The sequence below is a fragment of the Desmodus rotundus genome, chromosome 2 (genome assembly GCF_022682495.2).
Source record: "Desmodus rotundus isolate HL8 chromosome 2, HLdesRot8A.1, whole genome shotgun sequence".
NCBI classification, from domain to species: domain Eukaryota; kingdom Metazoa; phylum Chordata; class Mammalia; order Chiroptera; family Phyllostomidae; genus Desmodus; species Desmodus rotundus.
The window spans coordinates 196,845,661-196,871,881 of NC_071388.1; the positions used below are offsets into that span (position 1 = coordinate 196,845,661).

The following is a 26,221-nucleotide window of genomic DNA, read 5'->3' on the forward strand; positions in this document are numbered from 1 at the left end:
CCAGCTATAAAAAGGAACAGTTAGACCAATACCTTTTCAGGGTGGAGGATAAAGGAAAGAAAAAAAAAAAAGAATCTAAAGGAATTTCCTCACCTCCCATCTTTACTCTCACCTTCAAGAATCCCCAGTTACCTATTTCAGTTTGATATCTTGAAGTACATTGTTTGGATAATTCCATAAAAGAAACATAATACGAATAGCCATGTGAATATTATTTGGACATTTCTAAGCTGAAAACAGAAGATATGCTCTACAACTAAAATTACTTTTAATCCAGTCTTTTGTACCTTGATTCAAATGTTTCTCTTCATCGGCTTCTTGCTTGGCTTTACTGTATTTACTCCGTCTATTAAAAATTTTTTAAAAAGAAAATTAGTTTTAAAATCGAAATTCCATAAGACAAATTTTTGCTCTCATCATGTAAGTCAGGTGGACACACTATTGCACATTTCACAGGTGAAAACCCTGAGGTTCACGGGAGGTGAACTAACAAGGGAGGTGAAGTAACGGGAGGTGAACTAGTCGTCTCGGTGGTGAAGGGTGGCGTCACGCACAAGCAGTCAGAGAGCAGGCTCTCTGCTCTTAACTACTGTATTGAACTGAGGAGATACAGCAAGTATTTTACCATATAATTATAACTTCAAATTCCCAAAAGAAATGTATATTATCGAAGATAGATTATAAATTTATGGACGAATTTTCCCTCATGTATTCTAAATTAAAATACATTTCCAAGGGTGAATGCTGGGTAAATCAAACGACAATGATGTCCAGTCTGTGATCGCTAGCTCATTATCATATTATATGAGATTCTTAAAGCAATGGTTTTGTGGTTATTGGTTTCAGTTCCTGCATACAATTGAGTGTTAGACTCATGTGGAGGGGAATCACTTCAATTTGGAGGGTAATCCAAACCCTCAATTATTAATGGAAATTTCAAGGGTAAATGTTTGCTTTGTACTGGATTACATTCCTCAAGAGTTTGTTGAAAACTTGAAAAAGTGAAAATAGGAAACTGAAAAGGAAACTTTCATTATAGTCTAATCTTTTTTGCAAAATGAATGGTGTACGGTCTTGCAGTTGGCATGCATTCTGCTCCACATATCCTCTAGGAGTGAGATCTAGCTTTGCTGTAAAATTTTGGGAATCAGAAATCTTGACTATATATAAATCTTGAACCGGTAATCCTAATATATTATATACAAGTGTGTATATATACGTATAAGCATAAATGTGTGCATAAAATATCAGATAAGTGAATCAGAAAATCAGCCCTGGCTAGTGTGGCTCAGTGGACTGAGTGCCAGCCTGCAGACTAAAAGGCTGCCAGTTCGATTCCTGGTCAGGGCACATGCCTGGGTCCAGGGCCAGGTCCCCAGCTGGGGGCATGAGAGAGGCAACCAATTGATGTTTTTCTTACACAAGTTCCTTTCCCACTCTTCCTCCCTCTTTCTCCTTCTCTCTAAAATAATAAATAAATAAAATCTTTTTAAAAAGTTTAAAAATCAACTTGGTTGGTATTACATCTCTCTAAACTTTGGGAAGATGAAACCAAATTAGTGAATACAATGTGTTTCTGTCAAAAGTGTCAAGTTGACATTGGAGTTTATAATCATGTTGTATCTTCTCAGGGCTTTAAAGAGATCAGTTGAGACTGTTATATAAGAGAAAAGTGAGGTTCTGAGATGACAAACTGTTCTCTGAAGGCCAGTGTGGTCCTCTCAGAATGCGGTAGCTGAACACCTAACGGTGGACAGGTAGAGAAGGGCTGACGATCATGCAGAGAGAAAACAGAGAACCGACAGGAGCCACACAGTGCGAGGGGAGAGGCTGCAGCACAGTCCTGTGTTCTGAGCTTCTCACCCACATTCCTCTCCTCATTGTCAGCAAGGCGGGCGCCTGCCCCCCCACTCAGACCCTCAAACCTCACAGATGTTCCTCTGTGTCTGTAATTCCCTTGCAAATAATAATACCTTGCACTTTTACACTGCATTTAATTTTTCAAAGTGCTTTCCTCACATATATTATCTCCTCCCCTAACTGTTTGCAAAGCAGGAAGCAGCTTAGTAAACAGAGATCCAGTTACTACAGTGAACTGGCAAAGCATGTGTAATTCAGTCCCAAATAACAGCTTGCCGTTTGACTTTGCATTTAACAACCTTCACATCTATTATTTCATGGCATCTTCACATCGACCCTATGAAAGAAAGCATCAGGCAGAGAGACACAGTCAGGCCCCAGGGCGCGGATGCAGGAACTTCAGCCCCTGAGCCATTGCACCAGGGCCCTCTCCGCCAGTGCTGGAGTGTGCCTGTCCTGATCCACTTCAGGCCTGTCAGCCTCTCACCAGGGAGATGGAGTTACAGGAGGGCAAGAGGGTTCATTATCAGTGATTTTACATTTTATATCACTTCATCCACTTAAATTGTATTCTACTCTGCTCTCAAAATCCACTGCTTCATCAATGAAACTAAATGAGTTTAAATATCCTGCAACCAAACATGTGAAAGAAAGACGCAGTCTCCTCCAAGCCTCCCCCACCCTTCCCTGTTTAAAGGAAATGTAAGAGTGTTAAGGCAGGGACTATAAAAACAACGTTTTATACCAGGGGAATGCCTGGCTCTGTCCCAAGGGTGTGATAGGGTCCTGCCAGCCTGAGAGATTGTATCTTATCAGAGCTCCTAAAAGCATTATCTAAAATTACAAGTATATCTTTTAAACCACTTTAGATCCCCCATACTGATTTGAATTACTTTACAAAGGGTGGAAAAGGAGCATAGAGCAAGAGGGCTTTGGTACCAACTTTAAACTGTCACTGAATTCATCAAAGACTCGGGTGCGCACCAAGAGAAACAAGTGGCTTCAAGCTGCCCAGGGGTGGGGTTATCTGCTTTGTATCAAGCACTTCATTAAATGCGTGCAAAGCCAGAGGAAATGCAAAACGGCAGGGATCATTAGTTATGAGGCTGACATGTCCATCCCTTCCTCAGACTTCTAAACAGAGAGGAGGAATTAAATTAGAGGGGGAGGTGTATCTTTAAGGAAACTTCTTTACTTTGGAGTGTGACTTACAGGAGAGGACCCTACAAGAGTTCAGGGAATGCTGAAAAAGGAACACTAGAATTATTGTTCAAAGGCTAATTGTAGCCTATTAGCTTTTTAATAATACCTTGAAAACTAAAATGCCTCAGTCCCGCTCTACCTTTGTCACCTTATGACCCTTTCTCCTCGTCTCAGGGAAGGACAATGTGGCCTTTCTAGTCCCAAGAAAGCAAGCCCAGTGAAGCGTCTTATTGGGTCAGCCGGCCTGGAGGAGAGCACACAGCCTAAAGATGTGCTAACTCGGTATTGACATCCAAGGCAGATCACCTGAATGGCAGAAGGAAGCCTTTGTTAAAGACTTTTTAATTATTGAGATGTGGGCAAGCTGATTTAAAAAGGGCAAGGAGGGGAGTGGGGGGTTAGTGAGTGCTCCAGAAGGAAACATGGGACCTTTCCACGGCGGGAGTTAGATTAAAGGATCCCCTCTGCAGGTGAAACTCTGAAAGCCTGTGAGCTAAGCCCTCCCTCTGTCAAAGGGAGGCATGAGAAGAGTATTAAGGGACATTGTTGAGGAACAGCATGAGCCCCAGCACTGCCCTCCCAACCCATGGGTTGTTCCTGGCACCTTGAGGATACTCAATACAACAAACCAAGTAGTGGAGGGGAGGGGGGCAGGGGCCCTTCAGAAACCCGCTCTTATTAAAATACTAACTTCCCTGACCCAGTGGATGCATTTGATTAATTAGTAAAAGGTAAATAATTTATTCACTTCAAGTGCAGGTTAAAGAAGATAAAGAAATAACTAGCCCAGCTCCCGGAGGACCCTTCCCAGTTTTCAACGGCATCACCCAGCAGGAGTCATGGAAGCCACCCTTCTTTTCCACTACCTTAAGTTATCGTTGTTCTCACTCCAAACGATGTCTGAATGATCCTCATGAGCAACATTTTGAAATGGTTGAAATGGTACCGTGTGATTGCACAAAGTTTGTTTAGAAATGTTCCCACAGTACCATCTGCCCCCTAATTGTATGAATTTACATGGCTTCATCAGAGCCAATTCAGGCTACCTTTTAAGTGTATTCATTCTTATGTGATCATACTATTCTAAAGAGGACACCCGGGAAAGTCACATACAGACTGAATGGTAACATTTTTGTATAATGTGCACAGTTACCTTCCAAGTGGAAAACCGTAACCTTCCTAAGAAGACAACACCAACTTGCAATATCTGACTCTATAGTATGCATTAGACTTGCACGTTCATTCACAGATTACAAATATTACCAACATCGCCGAGCAGACTCTTAAAATTTTGGTTCAATAGAACTGTCAGTGTTAGCTTTTGATGTAGATCATATTTCTCAGTTAGGAAGAAAATAATCTATGCCAGGACTAGAAATCAGGAGAGGTGAACTCCTGTCCTGATCAGGCACCTAACTAGCTGCGTGCCTTCGGTTCAGCGAATGGTTTAACCTCCTCCCAGTCCTCAGTTCCTAACGTACAAGAAATCAGTGTTAGAGCTCCACGGTTTCTTCAACCAGACGTTGGTGAAGGTCCCTCACAAATTTTGCATACACTTCATTTTTTTCTTAAAGTCAACTCATTCTTTTTCTTAATTTGGATAAAAGGGGTACTTTATAACCCCAACATACAGGGTTACATACAATGTTACATACAGGGAAAGGTAGCATCACTAGCGATCATCCCAGGTGAGCATCCAAGCAGCCTACGCCCCGCTATCAGCCAATACTTGTCTCTGATTCCCAACTGTCCTCTAGAAAGGAGGAAGCCATCTTGTGTTCTAGCCCTTTCTTAGAAGGGTTTTTCATACTTGAACAACAAAGGACTCTTTGGGGAAGACACGCTAACCCAAAGCAACCCGAATTAAGACTATTTTGAGAAAGTCCAGTGAAATCATTAATACAAAAGGGGGTATCATAGAAATTTAACACAATTGATCATTAATCCTGGAGGTTATGACCTTATCATTGAATTTTATGATGTCGCTGTGAATTGTCTCTTCAAATATCACTTCAAAAGGCAATAAAGAGGTTCCACAGCAGAGGTTACAAATATGTCCCTACAGGAAAAAGGGAAATGATGCTGTCTGCTAAGAGAATGTGCACAGGTGATTTGCGATACAATTTCTAAGGACAGCATCCATGGCTACAAGAAGAGCTACACCTTAAAGAGCCCACTTAGCAAGTACAATTGTCCTCTCCAAAAAGCTGACAGAGCCCGTAAAATACTACATGAGTCACGAGGAAGACACTGATCAAAGGTGCCTGTATGAAATGTCAGTTAATTTGCTTAACCTTACCAGGTGGTAGAGACACACAACACGCTGAGCTCAGCGCGCTTTGTTAACACATCATTTTAAATACACAAAGTTTATACACTTAGTAGTTTGACTCTGTCACTGAGATCCCTAAATGTTTACACATCCAAGTTAGCCAAAAGAAAAACGTGGATCTTCGCATTGAAAAAAAGTGACGATTACTGCTGCTTGCCTAAAGCTCAGGCTTCTTAGTGTAAAGCAAATGTGATGACAGTAATGACACAATTAGTATTTTAAAAAATCTAGTAAGACACCAGCTGTGAGCCCAAGGCCGCTTCCTCTTCCTTAAAGGACAAATTAGCACCAAAGAGACTTCCTCTTTGAAGTAATCAAAGGGACTGAAACTTTCTCCCCCTGTGGGTCCCTGCCCATCTACCTCTTTAAAATCTCACATGGCTCAGCAGGGTTGGATTCATGTGGAGGGGAATCACCCTCTAAGGGGTCTGGCTCCAGCATCCATCCTGCCATGAATAGTCTATGTGCCTAAGAAACCAGAAGCAGCCTCATCACTTTCCAGGCGAGGGTGTCTCATCGGTTGCTTTCCCGGACGGCTGGCTGCCGTATGTTGAGATTATTGGGGGTACCATTTGCCGCCTTCCGCTTGTACTCTCACTAAAAGCATGGGCTAGACTTCTATCCGCGCTCCCTGTCTCCCCTCTCTTCACCCGCTGTTGTCCCATTTTAACATTTGCCGTTGGACATGACAGAGCACGGGCCTGCGTGTGCAGGAAGAATCAGCTGAGTGTGCATCAGCCCCGGCAAAGCCTGTCAGCTACCTGGCTCCAGGCAGCCTTCCCATGACAGCTTTATGGCCAACACTAAAGCAGAATCAATAGGAGGGCAAGGGGTTGACATTTCATTTTCTAAAAAGTGATCCATTGAAGACCAATCACCGAGCAGTGTTTATCAGCCTTGGGAAGTGACATTTCTTTTTTAAATGGGGAAGAAGGGACAGGAATCATCGCTGGGTAACTCGACAGGCTCAATTCTCTAAGGTGGGGACTCATAATTGGAAATCCAATGCATCCTGCTATCAATCCTGCCTTAAATAATAAAGTGATCAATAAAAGCAGAGAGGAAATTAAGTCATCAGGCTCGTGACGCTATTTTCTAGAGCTATGGCTTTTAATAAACTTGTCTTCCTGCATTACATTTTCATTCTTTTCATTCAAGCAGAACATCCGAGAGAAACTCATAATGAGGTGACTTATTTCTAATTACATGGGTTTGACTGCTATATTCAGGGCAACTTAAATTTTCTTTAAAAAAATGTACATTACAGGAAAGTTGGATGATGATTAGAAAATGCTTCCAACCAGCACTGGAGAGAAGGTCACGACACTAGAAGAGACCCACTTTCTGCAAACAAGTGCTGTTTGTCCCAACGGGTTCTGAGCATCACATGGTGCCAGGTTTCAGCCAATCATTTTTTGGAAGTGAAGGTAATTAATAATGTTTTTCCATTTTTAAACTTTTAAATATCTATATTTTCTGATAAAAAAGTTATTTTTATACACTGGAAAAAATTTCAAATGCAGGAATATGTAGGAATGAAAGCAGAAGCCTCCTATTCTCCTCCTCCATCTAACTCCCTGTTCGTGGGACACATCCCACTATCAGACGTGTATATATTAATGCATATCATTCCCTGAATGTTTATGATGTGGCTAGCCAGTATGCACACACACACACACACACACACAATCAAATGACAATGAACAAGAAAATGGTCCAGTTTGATTGGCTTCTAAAATCAATGCCAGGGGAATAAACTCCCCCCCCAAAAAAACTGTAAATTCAAATACTGTTCAGGCCAATTGAAGTTTCCCAAGTCCAAGATATGCCAGTGCATAGAATGGATCAGACATGTAGACATGTATGTGTGCATTAGAGCACCAAGGATGAAAGTTTGTTGTAGATTTAGCTTCTTCAAGATAAACACACTGCTCTAATCAAACTCACCTAGTTACAGACTTTGCACGGAACAGAACTAACAGAATGACAAATGTAGGTGCCCACACACCATGAGGAGCTCTTCCATACTGTGTTAGAGTGACTGTAATTGACCTCTGTAGAACAGGACATTTTGGCGAGTGAGGGTGGAGACATGATATTAATAAGACATGTGACAACTGGGACCTTCTTTATCTAGGCAAAGTAAGATATATAGTCATCACCCTAATTATAATGTATCACCAAAGTGAGGGAAAGGCAGGCTGGCTTGCCCAGACCGTGGAAATAGCCAGAGGCAGCCTTGTGACACCAGTGAGGTCACCAGCAGCAGAGACAGGGAGCGAGAATGCAACAGTGGCCGAGAGCCCATCATGGCTCCTGGAGCTCCCACAGAAGCTCTGGCTCTACGGCAGGATCATGACCCTGGACAAGCACTGTGTCTTCCTGAGTGTCATTTTCCTCTTCTATAAACTGAAAGGTTTAGATTGAAGAGGATCATTTTGACATTCCCAGGTTCTGAGTTTTCTGTGTCTTTTTTTCCCCTTAAAGCCTCACCTTGTGGAACAGCTGACAGTGTAGGAGGTGAAGGTCAGAGCAGGGGGAGCTTCTCTCACAGGAGACAAAGGAGGCCTAGCTGTGGACATGCATTGCAGAAAAGCAGCTTCCCGCCCCCTCCCCCATGCCCCTTCCTCCCAAGGCCCCTGGCAGTGTTAATAACTAGATGGAGACAACAAAAAATGGTTCAAAAGAATATGCTGCCAAACCATTTTTAGTTCTTTGTTTTACAGATTGTTTTTAAAGTACTAAGTCAGATTGTATGGTTATAGAGAATAAGTAATCTACTCTTTTAGACTTATTTCCAAGAACAATGCTATGCCTACAATGTTGTCAGGAAATGCTGAAGCCCCTACTGTGTGCCATATTATCTCCTTTGCCTATCAAACTTCTCCCATCAATAACTCTTTGAGGCAGGTATTATTATCCCTGTTTTATAAAAGGAAAACAAAGACTCAAAGAGGTTAAGTCATTTAGCTGACAAATGGCAGAGCACAGATTTTGGTCCCAAGTTTTATATGGCTTTTCCTTTTTTTGCCTTTGGCAGTAAGTCCAAGCTTAAGAGACATATAAATGTAACACCTTACAGCTTAGAGTATCTAGAAATCTCCCACTGGCTTGCTTTTCAGCCTGGTTTCCTGGAATTAGTTGGGTCTTTCCAGGCTCTCAACTCTGAGAGATGCCACCGGGGTACTGTCAGCAGCTCCAGGAGGGGTGTGGGGAGATCAAAGCAGAGAGAAGGGGGCTTGAGATGCAAATGTTGTGTTTATAATGCTAATCAAAGCCCCGGCTTTGTGTGGAGGGGACAAAAAGCTCCCTCATAAAAACTGGGAGGGGGGGCATTCAGTGAGTGGCTTAAGTGCTTACCTCCTGCTGATGACAAAAGCCGCGATGAGAATGACCACTAGCACCACACTGCCAGAGACGGAGACCAGAAGGACTGTGGAGTTGGCCCCGTCTCCGATGATCCGCGAAGGCACTGGCAAAGACAGTCACACAAGGATCACCCTTGGGAAGGTCCTAAGAAGTAGCACTTCTGACTGGGTCACAAGTTTCAAATTTCTGAAGCCACTCAGAATGCTCACAGCCTCTTTGCCCTTCATTAAGTATTCATGCAAAAGCGTTTTCTAAGGCAGCTTTAATGAGACAAGGGCATTCTTTTTATAATTGTATGAAGAAGTTCAACCAGAAGATTGTTATTAAATCCTATGGTAAATATTACCACTCAGGGTTTTTTTTCCCCCCTTCTTTTCCTTTTTACTCTCAGCCCTAACACTTACCTAAAAATCTGATGCATTCCATAGTGGGAAATTTCAGAAAGGACAAGTGATTTTGAATGTTCCTCTCCCTCTTGCCCTTCCCAAGTCTATCAAAAACTTGCCTATTATTGTCCAGCTCAAAGGCCACTTCTTCCTTGAAGGCTTGAGGATAATCCAAAAGAATGTCAAACCCCTTCAGATTCAATTCTGGAGTACTTTTACTTCTTCTTAAAAAATTTATTTTATTTAATAATTTGTGAATTATAATTACTTTCTAGAGCTGGTGTCAAAAATTCTGCTCCCCCACCTCCTTATCAGGTAGTCAGGCAGGCTCAATTTGTTTAATGATGGAGGTGGAGATACCTTATGTAACCTGCTTGTGATGGGTTTGCCTTCTGTTAACCTTTTTGATTCAATCAACAAGTTGTTCCAACTCAGAATGTTGAAAGAGTTGGATATATTTATCCAAAGGGCTTAAAAAGAAATCTGCTCTGATGATTTGAAAAGATTCCTAGAAATAAACAGAGAAGAAAAACAATGATCCCTTCTCCAATCCCTCTTGAGGAGTCAAGAGGAAAATTTCCTGTCTTAAGGTAAGAAAGCTATGCAACTATCAACTGGTTTAGCAATCCCATTTCTCATGGTTTATAGGATGCTGTAAACAAGGGAAAAATAGACAACATTTTCTCAATCACATGAAAAAACAGGTTGATAACATTTTTAAAATGGTCTTCTCTAAATAGCATGAGGTTTTTTAAGTTACAGGCATTGTTCATTGAAACAAAATGTTTGCCTAATCAAAAATTATGTACAGCTCCGTGGATGCCACTGCAATAGTACTTGCCCTGAATGGTAAAAAGAACCTCAGAACTTGTTACCTGTGTTGGTTGTGACCTCCAGGGGCTCACTGAAGTCTCCATAGCCAGCTGCTGTTCTGGCCCGAACATGGAAAACATAGGAAGTCAGAGGATTCAGACCCTTGATATCCGTGTTCCTGGCAGCTGTGCGGACAATCCGATAGCTTCGGTCATTCTGATCCTACATTATGAAGGAAGATGGCAAAATAAATCCTCCACTCATTTTAGGCGTAAAGTGAAAGAAGCCAAGCCACTCTACTCAGAAGTTGAAAGAGAATGGAGATTGATAAACTCTCTAAGCCCTATATTCTCTTCAGTGTTAGCAGTACTGTTGTTACTTTTTAGATGTTGAAAGAAATGTAGAGTTCTTTTCTGATCATTGTTGACACCGAGCATATTTAGATCTTCATTCATCATCTTTTTGAAAAGAACGTTAGATGATGCTTGGTGGCTTTTCTCATTCCATGACCATCAATTGAAAAGAAATAACTAAAAAAATCCCCTTGTTTTTTTTTCTAGCGTCTGTCTAGAAAATGTTGTAATCTGGTTTCAATGAAAACAATCTTGTCCCTTTTCTGCTTTTAATAGAAAGCCAATAAATGATTATCTTTAAAAAGAAAGAGAAGACAATTGCTCATTTTCTAGGCAACCTTGAATGCAGATAATTCTCTTCAGAGTTCTGTCCTTTAAGAGAGGCAAGCTATTTGTAAAAATAATGTCTTTCTATAACTGTAAGAGGCAGAAAAATGTAATTTTCCTTCTCTGATTTTCTATTAAAAGTCATCAAAAGCCACACCTTGATTCTGAACAGCAGTGATCTACTTAAGCTGATCATTATTTCACCTTTTTAAAAATTCGTATCCAAAGACATTTTTTCATTGCTTTTAGAGAGAGGGAAAGTATTGATGTGAGAGAGGAAAGCCAATTGGTTGCATTCTCATACATGCCCTGAGACCAGGGATCGAACCTGCAACCTGGTATGTGCTCTGACCAGGAATTGAACCCATGACCTTTTGGTCCACAAGACAATGCTTCAACCAACTGAGCCATACCAGCCAGGGCTATTTCGACTTTTATGAGTCACTCTTTTGATAGAAGGTTTATAAATGAGAACTAGCTATCTTGATTTTCATTGCCAGGAAAAATATTATTATTAGAATATAATGTATTTTTTCCTGTTTTTGAAGATAACCAACTTAATATGAATAATTCATAACTGGATTTGACTAGGATGAAAAATGCATTTGGTTTTGAGATTCACTGGTACTCCAGGATTTATAATTGGCCAAAAACTAGACATGAAAGAAAGAAAGGAGAAAGGGAGGGAAGGAGGGAAGAAAGGAGGAAAAATAAAGAAAAGGAAAAAAGGAAGGGAGTGGGGAACATTGCTCATTCAAGTAATACCTTCTCATAGTACTTGACTTCATATTCCAAGATGACACCATTGGGCCGATCTGGTTCCAGCCAAGCCAGAGCAACACTGTATCTGGTAACTTCTTTAGCCTGGACCAAAGCAATGGATGATGGTGCTATTGGGGAAAACAAACAAACAAAAATTTTTTTAAAAAGTTTACTTCAGGAGGAAAAAATAGTGGTATCAGTCAGTAATTTCCTGTTACTTGAGAAAAGTGCAAAGGATTATCTTGTCTTCCTTCCAATCCCCATTGTGTTCTTCCCCCAAACAAAAGCACACCACACACCATTTTTATGATTCTCTCCAATATCAGTTTGTACATGGTTTTTCATAGAAAAATAATCTTTGAAGCAAAAGTCTGGTAGGTCCTCAGGCCTCCAGAGTCCCGTCCACAGCACCTGCAACCATTCCTCATGACAGGCTGTAGGTGTAGACAGTGCTGTTTGCTTTTGATTTTCTGCAAGCTGTGAAAGCGTTTGGAAGATTTCCTTTTAAGCTCAATGAAACTGCATCTCAACCTACTTGAGTGTCATCTTACTGGTCTCTAATTTTATACAAGCAAGAGGATTCACAGCTCTTCCAGAGGTACTGGAGGCAATGCCATAGGCAAACAATTTACATACTTTCCAATATAAATAAAGGTACTGCTTAGTTACAGTGAAAATTTGAATTTTGAACACAACCATGCAAAAAATGAAGAACACAAATAAAGCAATGATGGTCTCTCTGGACATATATGGCTTTTTGCAATGATGTTACAAGAGTTGAAATACTGCTTTTGCCTGCTGAGTAGCAAAACTTCTTTCCATTGAGAAAGACACCACAGCAGTCCTCTACTGTGTGTGTTATGAGGGGCGGGCGGAAGGAATGCATCTGAGATGCATACAAGCAGCTGACCAAGGCTTGCTTCTCCATTATGGCGGTCGCAGGTCTAGCCAGCTGCTAAGTTCCATTGTGACTGGCCATGGGTAGGGAGAAAAGGAAGCAGTCATGAAATTTGCAGTCTTCTCTAAGGAAGGTGGTCTGTAGAACCAGATTAGGGGTCTTCCTAAATTGAATGTATATTGTTTTCTGTTCCCAAAATGTGAAATTACATGAAAACATCAAAAAATGGCCACTGAGGAACAATGACGCACTGTTGGTCCTCCTGCTGCTTTTCCCCACACACGAACACACACACCTGCCAAAACCCTAACTTGAGGAAAAAATAAAATAAATTGTCATTGAAAATGGAATGGGGGGTAGCTTCAAACCCACTTGGCTGTATCTGACAGGTATATTGATGGCAAGGAAAACACAGATACAGCACATTTGCAGAGACTCCTCCAGCTGAGGCCAGCCAGCTGGGGGCATCTCTTGGAGGTGGTCATTTGAATCCCAGCATCTCTGTTTAGGGTACCTCGAGACAGTCACACGTACACACACTTCTCTCTCTTTCACTTTCCCTCTCTTTCTCTCTCTCTCCCTTCCTTCCCCGCCCCCACCCTCAAAGCAATTCCAGATAGGATCTCAGGCATAAACACTAGTGAAAGATACAGTGGATACACATGTCTTCCATCAAAGGCAACTCCAAAGTTACTAATGCCAAACTGGATGAACAGAGCTGCATGCAGCAGACATATGGAAGCCACTGAACATCTGAAGAAAATGAAAAACGGAAATGTGCTCATTAGCTGTATTAAAAATTCCCTCCCCTAACACACACACACACACACACACACACACACAATTTCTCTTTCTTTCCTGGTTGACACAAAGCCATTGTCCAGCAAAACACAAGGGGCAACTTTCTAAAATACAGAGTTAGCAAGGAAGCTAAGAAGGCTGCCTGGCTGTGAAAAGCCATTTCACTCCAGGTAATAAATATATTGCCTAACAGAACACTTTAGCATGTACTCCATAAAAAGGGGCTCTTTAATCTCTGATGTTCAGGATTGGGAAATGAAATCGAAAAGCGGGGCCATTAGAAAGAAAGCAGAAGGGAAGAAAATCATAAAGTTACAAAATGAACTTTCTCTCCACGATGGTCTGGGTCAGAGCCTGATAATCAACAGATTTCTCAGAAAAGAATTGCTTGGCAGCCCTTGAAGGGCACTGATGAACTGAGATGGGTTCTCTCTAGGTGGGTTATCACTCAGCTGCTGCACGAGGGAAATGAATTCTACTTCCATTTTAGAAGTTGGACCAGGGGTGCCCCAGTGCCCAGTCACATGCAGTGCGAGCTGAACTGAAGTGCTCCTCACATTTCAGGCAGGGAGTCAGCATTCCGATTGTGTTAACTGAGGATCTCTAATGCAGCCCTACTTGGAAAACTCATAGGCACAGATGTGAAAATAAACCAGCAGAGTGAACGCTGGCTTGGCTGTCATAAAAATGAAGGAAAGCGGGGTTAAAGAGCAAAGTAGAATAAACAGTTGTAGCTCACAAGAAAAGATGATGCGTGACTGTAAAGTCGGAGTCCTCGCTTTACAGATGTTTTTTCAGAAGAGCATCTGTATCAGGCCACAGTGACAAAAGGAATCCATGACCAGGTGAGACTGAGAAGCATACTTCAAATGAGCTACCGCATTGCAGTATAATATAGCAGTCACTCCTGCCCGTGGAAGAGAACTTCTGACGTTGCCAGGTAAAAACACCACCAGTGTGGGAAAAGCTGGGCTCTGCCACACTGCCACTTGGGAAGAAACAGGCAGTGGGGGTGCACTCCACATTATAAGCCACATGGGGTTCTTCCCTGGTCGTGGCTACTAAGTTTCCAACACAGCCTCCGGCTTTGCATCTGGAAGCCATCAGCCTACCGTGTATGGCTGCCTGTGGCTTGCCCCCCTAGATAAGGCATTTCTCAATGGTATTTCCCTACCCCAGTGGTTCCCAAGAATCAGTTTCCTCATGTCACCCATACCACTAATTGATGTCATGGCCCTCTGCATCTTGTAGTATGATTTAAGTAATATTTTTTCCTTAAATTGACACTCTATATTACTTTGAAAGAAACTATTTTGAAAGTGTCGCATTATTGTTATCACTTGGAATGATGGCTAGTACCCACAATAAGGAAAATAACATTGAAGTAAAACAATACCATCTATGGTTGCTGGACACTCTTGACTCTCCACGCTTTGCCAAAAACACAGATAAGCCAGAAGTTGAGAGATTTAAAGAGGAAGCAACTTTTACACGGAGCAATTCAATATTATGTAACATTTCATCTGGGTCTCCTGCAAAATCATCTCTCATGCCACCAATGGTATGGTTCCACACTGTGGTAAACACTACCACACTTTAGTTAATTTAGAAATGTCCTGGATCCTGAGTCCCAAAGTCCAAGGGCTCTGCCCTTGGCTAACAGAACTAGAAGAAGAAACAACAGACTAATAAAATAACAGATTGAACATTTGCCTCAAATACGTGGTTTAATAGGAGCTTTCATGAGTCAATGCCTTAATTCACAAGAAGGCTTCTACTTCATAGTGGGAATTTTTTTTTTTTGAATTGTGTATTCTGTTTTTTTTTAATTTTTTTATATATTTATTGATTATGCTATTACAGTTGTCCCATTTCCCCCTCCACTCCACTCCATCCTGCCCACCCCCCTCCCTCCCACATTCCCCCCCTATAGTTCATGTCCATGGGTCATACTTATAAGTTCTTTGGCTTCTACATTTCCTACACTATTTTTACCCTCCCCCTGTCTATTTTCCACCTATCATCTATGCTACTTATTCTCTGTACCTTTCCCCCTCTCTCCCCCTCCCACTCCCTTAATGACAACCCTCATGTTCTAGTTGTTTGCCTAGTTTGCTCTTGTTTTTGTTTTATGTGTGGCCGTTAATAACTGTGAGTTTGCTGTCATTTTTACTGTTCCAATTTTTGATCTTCTTTTTCTTAGGTAACTCCCTTTAACATTTCATATAATAAGGGCTTGGTGATGATGAACTTCTTTAACTTGACCTTATCTGAGAAGCACTTTATCTTCCCTTCCATTCTAAGTGATAGCTTTGCTGGATACAGTAATCTTGGATGTAGGTCCTTGCGTTTAATCTTGGGTAATGTAATGATGATGTGCCTTGGTGTGTTCCTCCTTGGGTCCAGCTTCTTGGGGACTCTCTGAGCTTCCTGGACTTCCCGGAAATCTATTTCCTTTGCCAGATTAGGGAAGTTCTCCTTCATTATTTGTTCAAATAAGTTTTCAATTTTTTGTTCTTCCTCTTCTCCTTCTGGCACCCCTATAATTCGGATGTTGGAACGTTTCAAGGCGTCCGGGAGGTTCCTAAGCCTCTCCTCATTTTTCCAAGTTCTTGTTTCTTCATTCTTTTCTGGTTGGATGTTTGTTTCTTCCTTCTGGTCCACACCATTGATTTGAGTCCCAGTTTCCTTCTCATCACTATTGGTTCCCTGTACATTTTCCTTTGTTTCTCTTAGCATAGGCTTCATTTTTTCATCTGTTTTTCGAATAGATTCAACCAAGTCTGTGAGCATATTGATAACCAGTGCTTTGAACTGTGCATCCGATAGGTTGGCTATCTCTTCGTCGCTTAGTTGTATTTTTTCTGGAGCTTTGAAGTGTTCTGTCATTTGGGCCATTTTTTTTTTTTTTTTTTGTCTTGGCGCGTCTGTTACTTTAAGGGGCGGAGCCTTAGGTGTTCACCAGGGCGGGGGTAATGCTGGTCGCTGCGCTGTGATGCTGTACGTGGGGGAGGGGCCGAGTGGGAGCAATGGCGCCCGCCTCACTCTCCTTCGGCTTTCAATCTTTCACTCCGCTACCTACAATCAGACTGGGCCACTCTGGTGCTGGTTCCCGAGTAAGTGGGCCTGTGCACACTCTAGGCCCCTGTGGGTCTCTCCAACAACCTCTCCTGTGAGGCTGGGAGTCTCTCCTGCTGCCGCCCCAACCCCCACGGGCGTTTTCAATCAGAGGTTTGAAGCTTTATTGGGTTACGTGGTCTGCTTCACTCCCTGCCGTTTGTCCGGTTTATCTGTGGGTGAATGTGGTGCCGCAGGGTGCTACCCGCTGCTCTGCCTGCCCCGTTCTCCGCCACTCTGAGTCCGGCCCTCTGGGTTTATCTGTGCAAATGTGGGGCCGCAGGGTCTGCTAGTGCTCAGACTGCCTGCGCCATTTGTCCCACACTCCGCCAGTCTCAGTCCCGCCACAGCCACGCGAGTCCTCTCCACCCCGGTGCCCGTCTCCGCCCCTCCTACCAGTCTGGATGAATGGTTATTTTCTGTTTCCTTGGTGTTGGTCCCCCTTGCTGTTCGATTCTCTGTCAGTTCTGGTTGTGCGAGGAGGCGCAGTGTGTCTACCTACGCCGCCATCTTGGTTCTCCATAGTGGGAATTTTGGTCAACATGAAGAGAACAAGCAGAGAAAAGGTCCTGCTTGCCTCTCACTTCTCTGATTTATATTCTGAAACCTTCTAGAGACATGATTCTTTTGCAGAATTGACTCATCCATCCACTAAGCACATACTTAATGCGCGCCAATGGAACAGAGCACAGAAGGGGAAGGCAAACAGTGTCCTACCAAATACAACCCTTGGTATTAGATGAAGCACCATCTTATTCTTTAGCCTTCTCTTAACTGAAGAAAAAAAAAACATGGGGGAATATTTATAACAGCCTCATAGAGAAGATATTCTTTAATGTCAACCTAGCGGACCCGTTTTCTAGAACTCAAAAGGAGACAGTCCAGACAAATTTCCTCTTTCGATTCAAGTTCTCTCATAGAGATGGGGAGAAGTAGGAAGTGGGTGCTTCCTCACCATGCTGTATCTTTAGACACACAAGAGTCAGCAGAAAATCCAAGAGGAAGCTGAGGGCTGACGTCAGCACCCTAACTAAAAGAAAGAGACGTGTCTTAGGTTGAAAAGCATTCCTACTTAGCCAGACACGCTTCATTAAAGAGATGTTTGCTGTAAGAACAGCTTGGTGCTGGTGCACATAAGCAGGCATTCTGCCATGGCCAGAACTTTGACATAATGCATGACAAGAAGAGGGATCATGCTACTTGGCAGGAGTATGGTTAAAGAAAGGTGACTGACAGATGTAAAAATTACAAAGACGGGAACTACTAAAGGGTAGTTTAAAAAAAAGTTTGTGATTGAATTCAATTAAGTTCTTAATTTTCAATGTTTTGAAGCAGAATTTCCAATGGCCAATAGATGCCCGTACTTGGCAACTGAGACAAGCAGCCAGAAGAGGGAGAGATGTGCTGTGGATTGCAGAAGGAACCATGGAAGGGGTCAGAGTAAGGCTGGGGAGTATGGTTACGATTCGCAGGGACAAAGAGGAGGCGGAAAAGGAAAAAGGAAGGCTGAGGAGACTTGCTGCAAGTACGACTGGAATTTTCAGGAAATCACCGGCACCCTTGTTCTGTGAGGGCTGAGTGCTCATCTAGGACATATGAAATGAGGTAAAGATGAAAACATTATTTGATCCATATACTTACAGTATTTTTTACTAACTTGTTGGGAACAAGAAATAGACTTTAAAAGGATTTTGGGTAAAGTTCCAAATTTGGTATTTACTAGTTGCCATCTTGGACAACTTAACTCAAATTTCCTCACCTCAGTCCTTCCATTTGTAAAACACCTTCCCTTCCAGATACAAGCACGTGAGCTATTGGACTGTACCTTCCATAAGGTGGAGGGGAGGGGCTTACCTTGTTCATCTCTCTATCCCCACTATCTAAGATCATGTCTGCCACATAGTGGGTGCTCTATAAATTAGTCAAGTGAATAAAAGTGAACTAAATGTTAAAATAGATCTAAAATACATGTTGTAGACAGAAAAAAAAAAGGTTTTCTAAATATAAAGTACCAGAAGTAAGCCATCCCTAAAACAACTTTTTATCTGCACCTGTTGTGGATGACCTTTTGTGGGTTTGGTTTTGTTATTGAGGTTAACTAAGATATTGACAATTAGGAAGGAAGCAAATGACAATTCTAATTATAAACTGAGTCTGTTTTCTATGCAATATGTGATGCTTCTGAACTTTTTCTGAATACACAGCCTGTAAAATGTCATTCAAATGGAAGTTTACATTAAAACTAGTTTCAGTGCATCTGTTACAGGTAGCATTTTGATGCACCGCTCGTTTGGGTGAGTGAGGTGCTGACAATCCACTCAGGATGTCATCGCTGTACCTGGGGGACATATGCAAGTAGTTTTCCTGCCATTCCAATCATGAAGGGGCGGTGGTGCTGAGGTCCACCCCTAAATCATAATCCGAAATCCAATGAGAACCATGAGTGTCCCCCTTGTTTTGTAATTCTGCAACACCCAGAGTTTCTCCAAAGATGCACTAGTATAAGTTGAGTCTGTCACGGCCAGGAGAAGCCATTAGCCACCACCGTTGTCCTTGAAATCCCCTGAGAAGGACATCGCTGCTGAAGAGTCAGGGTAACAGAGTAAAGAGCCCTCTGCGGTCAGGGGAAGGGCAGCAGGACTGAGCATGTGGAACAGGCTGTCTCCACACACCTATTGGAAACAAATAAAATGGCAGTAAAATATCTTTTTTTTTTTTTTTTAAGTTGGAGCAAAACCGAGAGAGAGTAAAAGGAAAAATTCACCACAGCTTGGCGGTCGAATGATCTGAGCTTTCTACCAGAAAGCCAAGACAAACTCCCTAACCCCCCAAATAATTCTGTATTCACCGTTCTACATTTCCCTGAGAAACGGAGGGGGCTTTCTCAATCAAATCCCCACTTGCTCGGTGCCTGTGGTTCCATTTGGTTTGAGAACAGACCACAATGCATCCAGAAGGCACATGTGGGTTTTATCTCTGTGTGTGTTTTTGATAAACAGAAACAGCACAGATTAGAGGCTGGATCATGGCTTTCCAACAGTGGTGCGTTTCACAATGAAGAATTACAAGAGATGCTTTGATGTCAAACAGAGGTGGCTCCTTTTAAGAAAATAGTAAATTTAACTTTCTTTGGTTCAAAGCTCAGCAGTTCTCCTTGTTCCCCACTGGTGTGAATGCTGTGATTTTCTTTTATTCACTTCCTCAATGACTTGCCATTAAACACCTACAAGCCATTTTACTGCAGCAAATTTGGTCCTTGTGACACCCAAATAGAATGGAGAGAAGAAAGAGATATGGAGAAAAGAAAGGGAGGACAGAGTCACTACAAACCTTCACTCGTGGGCTATGAAACTATTTTCTTGGGTCCAGCATCACAAGCAGTGAATTAAAAACAGTTTGGCGGAACTTGGGTGGCGGTGGGGGGCGGTGAAATTAGCTGAAACAGATAGGCTGCATTTCACTACTGGCTCAAATTAGTGGGGCAGAGGGAATAAGAAAGAAAGGAAAAAAAAGATGCAAAGAAAGGTCTCCAGCCTGTAGGCAAGAATGACTGAAAAAAGCCCTTTATGAAAGTCAAGAAACCTAAAGTGTGGATGTCAGTAGTTCACAATGCACAGCCTTTGGAGGAGAGATGACTTCTTAACCACGGCAGGGTTACTGTCCCCTCCCAGGACCTGAATTTAAAGAGATGGTGTTTATTCAAGGGGTCTTTCACTAATAGAAAAAATAAACCCACAGTTTATACATCTCTCTGCTTAATGCAAATAGCATTATTTAAATTTAATTACTTGGAGCTTAAGGTGGTTTTTGTTCCCCCTTTCTTTCTCACTTCAACTTTGAGTTCTGATTTGCTCTTTATCAAAGGTTTGTGCATTTTAAAATGCTGTCAAGCATCAAAATTAAATGCTTCAGAGCACTAATGATATCCTCGTGATTAAGGGTTTTGCTGTTGCAGTGATGCTAAGAACTCTGGAGCTAATATTAATTGCTTTCTTCCACATGCCACCAAAGGGAGGGAAGGATTTCTCTGAGCTCTGCACTATCTGTGGCACCAAAGAGCACCGAGTAATTGTTTTCACAAATATCCCCGCAGTACTTTATAGTACTCAGCGACGTACAGAGGGCTTTCCTGTGCACGGGGTCTCATCTGCACTAAATTCAATGAGCTGGCTTAGCCCTCTGCTACTTTTTAGGTAAAAATCATTAAAAGTTCAATCCCCATCCGCCCTCCTTGGATATGTCATTGATGTTGTAAAATCTCAGCTGTGCACCTCACACTTCTAGCTGCTGTATCATTTATCAACACCCAAGCACATTTTCTCATAGCCGACAAGTGAAATTGTTTTTCAAACCACCAACCAACCAACTGACCAACCAACCAACCAACAAAAGGTATAGAAAAACTTGATTGTTCCAAAATTGGTATGGAATTATTTTCCTTCAACAAAAGGCCTAGAACCAAATTTTTTAATTAAAACCTTTAGAAGACTCTGAATTAAATGAAGTTCATTTATATTTAAATATGGAAATATTAATATTAATTAGGCTGATATTTAATGCATGAGGAGCGCATTTTTTCCCCATAAAGTGATGTCCAAGGTCAATGCCTACAGAGCCTATTGTAAATAAATACTGTAATATAAAGCAGAGTAACACTTACCAAAGAATACAACAGATACATGTTCCCAATGATTTCCAGAATCTGATTTTGGGACACTAAAGATGTTTTAACTAGGTGATTCAAGAGTTAGACTTTACAAATCATTTAACTGAGACACTTTACTTATTTTTCTCAAGAAATGGGTAGCAGAATATGTCAGACAAGTCCTTTATAGAGAGCTATCAACAACATTTTAAATAACGTTCTTCTTAGCCTTTACGTTAATGTTTGCATAAGGAAGTTGGAGGTGTTGGGATTGGCCTCTGGAACTAACTGTCCAAAGATGGGAACTCCCTTCCCACAAAGACTGTTTCCTGGGATGGAACTACTTAGACGAGGACTACATTTCCCAGACTGCTTTGCATGCCTTACAGTTCATGTGACTGAGTTCTGGGCCATGGAATGTGGACAGAAGTGATTCCTCTTCTAGTCTTTATGCATAAAAATATCTCCCTTGGGGCCCTCCATCATCTCTATCCCACAATCTGTCAGCTGGTGCCCAGGCCCATCTTTGAAACCCCACATTGAGCCTCCCCTCGCACCACTAACTGGATGCAAGTTGATCAAGAAATAATTTTCTATTGCATTAAACAACTAACTGACCTTTGAGGTTACCACACATACCCATTCAGGTCAAGTAAGGCTCATTAAGCAAAAAAGAGGCATATTCATATAATAACACTTTCATATGTTAATTAACTAAAATACAGCGTGGTTGTATTGTGGCCTAGAGAAGATTGAGCTTTGGGTTAGAGCTGCCTGAATGGCCTTCGGGTTCCGCCTTAGAAACTCCAGCTCTGGGCATTCACAGTGAGCAGATGTCCACTCATTTGTGCCCTACTGGTGAGTGCTGCCCTGAGGTCAGTGATGTAGGGACCACTGGGCAGCTTTGCAGGGACACAGTTATAGCCATGGGTCTTCTAGAATGAAGGCGTTTCACAGAATCACACAATACTGGGCTAAAATATTCAACTGAGCTTATTTTCATGTTAAATGGGAAAGGCCAGTGGGGTTCTCAAAATGGCTCAGTTGAGTTTTCTTTTTAGAAAAGAGTTCGCTTAGTCAAAATGGCTCAGTTGAGTTTTCTTTTTAGAAAAGAGTTCGCTTAGTCTTCACTGCATAGTTAACAGCTTACACAGTTGATACGAAACAGAGCCCAACAGAAGAATGAGCAAAAAGACGCCTTTGGCCTCCTCTGCAAGGCACTTTCACATATTTAAAATCGTTTAATCCTCGCAACTCCCTGAAGTAGTTATAATTATCATGTTTGATTTCATATTTGGAAACTCACATAGCACAAAGAAATTAAATGATTTAACCAAAGCTATAGAATTTTAATTTTAAAATCAAGCCTGCTTGACTCAAATGTACGTGATCCTCCCTCCATAGAGCACTTGTCTGTAGCCACACACGCACGGCATCAGCATCCAGTGAGTAACTACTATGTTTCTACAGCATTGCTGCAAAAGTCTTGCATGGGTTAATTCATATAATTGTTACAAAAACCCTATGAGGCAAATACTATTATTATATCCATTTTAGAGATTAGGAAAACAAGATAACAGAGGGTTTGCATAGCTTGCCCCAAGTTACAGCTTATAAATGGTAAATTCAAAAGTCAGGTTCTGGAGCCCACATTACCAGCCACTGATCTATGGCAAGCCTCCAGCCTCTCTTCTCACTGATAAGAAATTAGAGACTTGAGGGTTAAATGGCTTGTTCTCCCACAGCATGGACAGCAGCATCAGTAACAGAACAATCTTAGGTCTGCTGTGTGTTAGGTACAGGGCTACCTATGTATATTCTTGGTTGCCAGAAACCTGGTGGGAAATTAAACATGATTGCTGTTCGCAGACGACACTAAAGCTTTTGATGATGAATCACCTTATATTAGAGCTACCTAAAAGAGCTAAAAAGAGAATGATCTAAAACTGAGAAGTTCAATTACAAAATGAAATGATAATATTTAAGTTAAAGAAGAAGTAGGAGGCACAAAGAAAGCTTCTGGAAGGTGGGCGATGCTATATTGTTTGACCTGGTATTTGCCTTGCATTAATTTATTGACCGTACACGTGAACCTTGTCCACTATTTTGACATGTATATATTTCACTGAAGAAGTATTAAAAACAAACAAAATACTAACTAAATATTAAAGGTGAAGTATTTTAGAAAGACTTATCCAAAATCTTTAGACAGATAGATCTAAAGATATAATGAAGGATCTAAGTTTTTGCAAGTCAGGGCTTTTGGGGGTAGCTCTTCAATCATTATGCTTAATACCTGAGCCATACAGCAATCCCTGCTCTCTGCAGTAGAGAAAGTTCATTACCTCAAGGTCTATTTTACATTTTAAAGTAGCTACTATCTGGAGTTAACATCACTGCACATATGGCCACACCATTAGTTGCAGAATTAGAAGTGAGTGGCAGTACAACTCGAAACCAAGAATGAACTGGGAATGACTCAAGAAGCACCCAAGCATCTCCGATGCAGTTCAAGTGTGTCTTCTGTTTTGTCTGAGAGCTGCTTGTTTTACTTCCTATTTGTTTGCTGAGAAATGTGTTGCCAGGTTCTCAGAAGGATGGCCCAGCTCCTGTCAACAGAAACATCCGCTGGCAGCGTGGCAGCATCCAGCGTGTGTTTCCTGCGAAGTAAGACTGCCAGTTCCTAGCAAACAGGATAAGTCTGTCCACTGGAAGCCTATTGGTAAGAATTCTCCTGAGCAAGACAACTGTTTTAAGATAAGAAAGTGGGTCAACGCCAGTGATAAGAAAAAAATGAAATAAGCATTTTTCTCTGAAGGCCTCTGGGAAGATGAATCTCCTTACTGTGCCTCACTCAGTACGTGGAAAGTATCTAGGATGAACTCTTAATTGAAATTATTTCATATGTGACTTGGTTAGGCAGGACAAAGAGGTCTGGGCATAGTGAGCGTCTACTTGATCAACAATGCCTTCCAAAATTTATCTAGACCGCGGAGGACAGTGAAAAAGAAAGGTTCCCTCCTGTCCAGCAGAAACACAGCACAGCAGAGAAAGATGAGTGGCTATGAACCAGGCTGCCCATCCTTTAGCTGTCAACTCCACTGGAGAGCTCCAGGCATCCCAAATCCGGAAAATAAAAGCTGTGCTGTGGGCTTCAGGTTCTCTTTGTTACTCAGACAGCTGCTAATCGTCCTGCTGTGTGAGGAACCATGAGACAATGCTGTAACATTTAGCTTTCTGACATCCAAAGCGTCTAGATCAGTCCCCAATTAAAGATGTATTAATCACGAAGACTCTAAAAGCCAGGATGATAGATGCACCCAGTAAATCTCTGCTCCTGCCTTTTACTTTCCACACTCAGGTTGCCACATTTACAAGCAGACATGCTTAAAAGCCTGCTCCAGAAACAGACCAATAGAAAGCCTTGTTCATTACTTCTTGTGAGATGCTTGACAATTTCCTTCCCCCGAAAAGCCTTTCAAAAAAGGGTAAGACATTGATCATTCCACTAAAAGAGCCTGTCTGCTTCAATAAGTAGATCAAATGTGGCTGTTGTCATCTTTACTTTTTAGTGTGATAACTAATTCAAGAGTGTGGTTTTGCCACTTGCTACAGGGCCACTCAAATCATCTGTGTTGTTTTAAAAAATGCAACTAAATAAACCTGAGAAACTTCAGGGGAGAAAATATTAATAACACTAATATACTAATATACTATTGTACCAATAATCACTTCCAAGTCAAGAAAATCACTCTCAGATCATGTCCCCAAGTGGGAGGGGATAAATGTTAACTAGTCTGGATTCATTCACATACCTGGAACAACAGAAAAACATATGGTTGGATAAAGTTCCTTGAATTCCATGCTTTGAAATTTAGGTTAATAAAAGAGCCTCAAACTTAGTTTTTCATATTGGTCTCCACTTTACAAGGACATTGAAAATAGCCTTATTAAATTCTCCATCAAAGAGTATCACTCATAACTTATTCATAGCAATGACCTGGTAGTCAGCCCCAAAACAAAGAGAAAATTAAAGAAATAAAAGCAGATAGGCTGAACGATATTATCATAGAAGCCCAGACTCCAATTTTCTCTTGTTTCTCCTTATATGTAATTTTCATCAAGGCATCTAATCGCTAGAACACAAAATGAAGAGAAAAGCCTCAACCCATGATGCTTATGTAACCTCAGAAGAGCAGCATTAGCCATTCTGAGTTATTGGAAACCTTTTGAAATTAGATTTCTTTTCTTTTTTTTTTCTGTCTGAAGCTAATGGAACCCATGAAAGAGAAGTACAATATCTGCAAGGTGCCAGGTTGGTGCCAGCTCAGGGCACTGAGCTCCTTGGCTTTCCGTGGAGTCTGAATACATCACGAATAACTTCTTCCTCGTCATCGTCACAGTGACGGTCCACCATCTTCCAAGTTGAAAGACTAGGAAGTCAATTAGTGTCACTTATGATGTGAACACCTGTCGACTAAGACCTGGACCGAGACCAATTCCATTACCACAGCCACTCAATGGCTGCCAGATGGCCGGGCCTTGGACCACTTATGATGGAGTCCAGATTCAGGGAAGTGACCTGAAGACAGAGAGGTCCAGATCCCATTAGTCATCTCCTGAGCCGTTCAGTTCCTCACCGCATGTACAGTTGGAACAGGATCGCTGTGTTTCCCTATGGTCGTTTAAAAAGACCACATGAGTGGCTCCAAAAAGTCATGGTCTCCATAAATTAAGGATATTACCTCCTTAACTTGCCAGCATTTTCACCCGCCAGTGTCAGTTTATCTCTGAAACTACTTTTTCAGTAACTCATTTTTGTTTTTCTTATTTCATTTTGGAACACATAGGCACTACAGAGGGGAAAACAGCAATAAAAAATGTCTCACAAAGAATAAACTGGAGCATGGAATTACAGGCTGCAGATTATCACTGACAGGGTGAGACAGGCAGAGGGAACGGTTCGATGTAATTTTCATCGCAAATCTATGTGTTCATGTGACTCAGAATTTTTTCCAGTCCAAATGTTGCTTGGCTTAAAGGACAAGAAGTAAATGCTGAGAAGTGATGACCTGGGATGATACAGTAGAATGGTACAAGTGGAAGAGATAGAGATGGAGAGAGAGGGGTGGGGGGAGAGAGAGCATTCAGGTGAAGCTCTGAGACTCTCCATTTTAATCGCAATCGCAGTGTGGTTTCGCTGCATAGAAGTCTGGGGAAGTTCTGAATACAAGGCATCAAAATGCTTAGGGGACCATATCCACGAACCCTAGAATGCTGGCTTTTAGTACTACCTAAGGAAGCCTTCGTTTCACTTGTAGCCAACTATTTCCTGTCCAGTTTCTTGCCTGCTAC

At 41.7% G+C, this 26,221-nt stretch overlaps 1 protein-coding gene across 3 annotated transcripts in view; it reads right to left on the reverse strand.

The window, feature by feature from the left end:
- EPHA4 (EPH receptor A4) overlaps positions 1–26,221 on the reverse strand; it is a 135,279-nt gene that overhangs the window by 23,470 nt on the left and 85,588 nt on the right. For all 3 annotated transcript variants that reach the window (XM_024563772.3, XM_071220722.1, XM_053919117.1), the window contains exons 6-9: positions 11,409–11,533; positions 10,026–10,185; positions 8,756–8,867; positions 288–346 (exon numbers count right to left, since the gene is read on the reverse strand). In XM_024563772.3, the coding sequence (XP_024419540.1) occupies positions 288–346; positions 8,756–8,867; positions 10,026–10,185; positions 11,409–11,533 (456 nt within the window). The remainder of the gene's footprint in view (positions 1–287; positions 347–8,755; positions 8,868–10,025; positions 10,186–11,408; positions 11,534–26,221) is intronic.